General features: G+C 51.5%; 1 protein-coding gene across 1 annotated transcript in view; it reads right to left on the bottom strand.

Moving 5' to 3' along the window:
* NR4A3 (nuclear receptor subfamily 4, group A, member 3) overlaps window positions 1-2,890 on the bottom strand; it is a 39,958-nt gene extending 37,068 nt beyond the window's left edge. The window contains exons 1-2 of the mRNA XM_006886971.1: window positions 2,725-2,890; window positions 2-601 (exon numbers count right to left, since the gene is read on the bottom strand). Coding sequence (XP_006887033.1) covers window positions 2-599 — 598 coding nt within the window. The 5' untranslated portion in view covers window positions 600-601; window positions 2,725-2,890. The remainder of the gene's footprint in view (window position 1; window positions 602-2,724) is intronic.
* Window positions 2,891-3,110: the final 220 nt, after the last annotated feature.

The raw sequence follows: 3,110 nt of genomic DNA, 5'->3' as shown, positions 1-3,110 counted from the left end.
GGGTGCGGCGGCGAGGGCTTGAAGTGGAAGAGCGGGAAGCGCGCGCCGGCGACGGCGGGCACGGCTTTCATGGGCGGGTCGAGCAGCGGGCCCGGCGCCAGGCAGCCCTGCGCCGAGGGCAGCGCGTCGTCCCACAGCGCCCCCGTCTGCGGGGGGAAGCCCGGCGTGCTGGGCGTGGACGGCGGGGACTGCTTGAAGTACATGGAGGTGCTGGGGAGCACCTCGTCCTCTGGGCCGGAGGGGGGCGGAATGGAGGGCTGCTGCTGCTGCTGCTGGTGGTGATGGTGGTGGTGGTGGTGGTGGTGATGGTGGTAGCCGTGCGCGCGGCCCTCCTCCATCTTGATCAAGGGCCGCGGCGGCTGCATTTGGTACAGGCAGGAGGGCTTGAGTTCGTAGCCGCTCGAGTAGCTCTCCATGAAGGTGCTGAAGCTGGGCAGGGACGTGGTGGCAGTGGCTGTGATCTCGGTGCTGCCAAGGTCCATGGTCAGCTTGGTGTAATCGGGATTCATGATCTCCGAGGTGTACTCCGAGCCATAGGTCTGCGCCGCATAACTGGAACCTGGAGGTGAAGGGCTATACTGGGCTTGCACGCAGGGCATATCTGCGGGGACAGGGGCACAGAAAGGTGGCTCAGAAGCATATCTTTCTAGGTAATAGCATTGCATCCATTGCGCTCAAATTTAGGAAGACGAAAGGAAGTTTTCCCTTCTCTGACCATGCTTTATCCTTGATAAGGGGATGTTTTCTCTGTGATATGCATAGGGATTATATATATGTGTGTGACTTTGAGGCCTGTAAAGGAATTGGAGTGGCCTCTTCAGCTACAGCTGGAGGACAAAGAGAAAAATCAGTGAGTGCCCTCAGTGGTTTATTTTTTGGTTAAAGAAACCATTGGTCCCCAAGACACACACAGTGACCGGCATTAATTAAACCTGCATTAGTTAAAAAGGGAAAAAAGATGCTCCATGTATGTAGGTAGCTCTTACTGGCCCAAGATAGACAGTGACACTCTAACATTTTCTGAGTGCCAGTTGAGAATGCCCACACACGTTGTAGTCAATTTCTCCCACCTCCTCTCCACCTCTCTTCTAGGAAAAAGAGCCTAGCAGCCTGTGCAAACTGGATCCCTCCGCTCCTCACCCCCCTGACTTCAGCCAACGAGGTGGTGAGGTGGCAAAGTAGGCCCAGGAAATGAACTGTGGGAGTCTGTACCATCTGCAAAGGAAAAGATCAGCAGCTCCAACAAGATGCCCACTAAGCCTACTCCTTTCTGCCACGGTGTGTGTGTGTGTGTGTGTGTGTGTGTGTGTGTGTGTGTATCTGCATTTCCTCCCCAACTCTAATAAAATGTGTCCGTGGCTGTTTATGACAACCGTTTACAACTATCCTCGCAGGTGATTTATTCCAAGTATTCTTTTACCAGAGAAGAATTAGTACCCCTGGAACAGAAGAAAGCTGATTGTGAACAGCTTGGGTTGCTCTGCCAGTTTGACAACTACAGCCTCCAAGGCATCTGACAGCCAGGGTGCTTCCTATTGTTCAGAGAGGTTGAACTGCGTGAGAGGCTCTGGGAATGATTAGTTCCAATGGATGGTTCATCTACTTATTTTCCTTTCTTTCTGGCTAAAATATAAGTGGTAAAATGGGCAATTTTCAGTGGTTGGGTTTTCTGAGACAAAGGAAAAACCAGGTGCTAACATCTCTTTGGAGCCTCTGGTGTAAAAGGTGTGACTAATAGAGAAGTGAGTAGTTCACATTTCCTTTGACATCTTTCTCTTACCCACATTTCCAAATCTGATTGAGTCATGCATGTATGGGATGAAATCTTGACTTGAAAAAAGGTGATGAGGGCCTGTTGGAAGAAGCAGTGATGAGGAAGGGCCAATTCAAGCCTTAAAAGCAGGGCCTTTAAAAGACACTTGCTAGTTTGAGGTTAAAGGATTACTTATCTTGCCATCCAGTTGTTGGGGATGAAATCATCACCGGTTGGCTTTTCATCTCTTTTCTTTTGACACTTGTACGATTTCTCCTCCATTAGTCTTTTCTGTCATGCTCTCCTGCCAATCCCAACCCATCTCTGCTTGTGTCTGAGAGAAGATGCATGTGTGTGTGTGCTGGTACTGTGTTCTGTGTACTACTTTGTTCTATGTATGTGTCTCTGATGCTTACACAGTCTTGGCACCTAGTAGCTTTTTAAATGTGTGAAAAGGTGGTGTAAACCAAACCTGCAGCCCTTGCCTTAGCCACACTCAAGTTTGCTTCCTGGTTTTCACCTCAAATACCCTTTTCTTTCTCTCTGAGCCTTAATGACCCAAACTTCTGCACTCAAAGGATTATACAAACGAAAACGCCCTGCATTGCTCCAAGTGACCCCCACCCCCATCATTTTAAATGCTTCAACCTGATACAAAAGGAAGGTAAAAGTGAAGACATTAAAAATGTATTTTAAAAGGACGCCAGTCAATCAGGGTGTTTGTATTTTTCTCAATTCTCCCCCCCCCCCTTAGAGAAACGCAACGCTTACTCCAGTAGGGCTTACTCCAGGAGGCATTAGGTAGCAACAGGGTGTGGTACAGAGGAGCATCCTGCGAGGAAGCCACCTGCTCTGTGAAATTCAAGGTGCCGTCGCTGCTCTGGGGCTGACAGGCTGACCAACCTGGCCACTGGATGTCAGGCTCCCCAGCCCACCTCTCTCCACCCATCAGTTTGTGCGTCCTGACCTACCTGGAGGGTATCTTGCGCGCTGAATGGTGGGGCTGGGGGTCCTTCCAGCCGAAGCTGAGGGCAGAGGAGGTGGAGATGTCCGGTGAGGCGATGCGGCGGCGGTGCTGCTGGGTTCCACTGAGGGGCTGTTCTCAGGGCCCGGGCTTGCTGGGCTGCGCTCCTTCACAGAGGGCCCTGCTGGCACCGGGAAAGGGGGCAGAGGTCACACGAGAGGTCACGCTCGGGCCCCTGGGTCTAGGGTGGTCTTTTTCTGGGGGGGAGGCTGGGATCTAGAAATACTGCCTAAATTACAAGGAACTAAGAGCTCAAAAAAGGAGACCTTAAGGGGACCTCCGTCCCTGGGTAAAAAGCTTCGAACCTCTTGGATGAGCCTTAGCAAGGTGTCT

The sequence above is a fragment of the Elephantulus edwardii genome, unplaced genomic scaffold (assembly GCF_000299155.1).
Source record: "Elephantulus edwardii isolate Elephantulus edwardi_28Jun2011 unplaced genomic scaffold, EleEdw1.0 scaffold00052, whole genome shotgun sequence".
Taxonomy (NCBI): Eukaryota; Metazoa; Chordata; class Mammalia; order Macroscelidea; family Macroscelididae; genus Elephantulus; species Elephantulus edwardii.
This window is presented reverse-complemented; position numbering and strand designations above follow the sequence as displayed.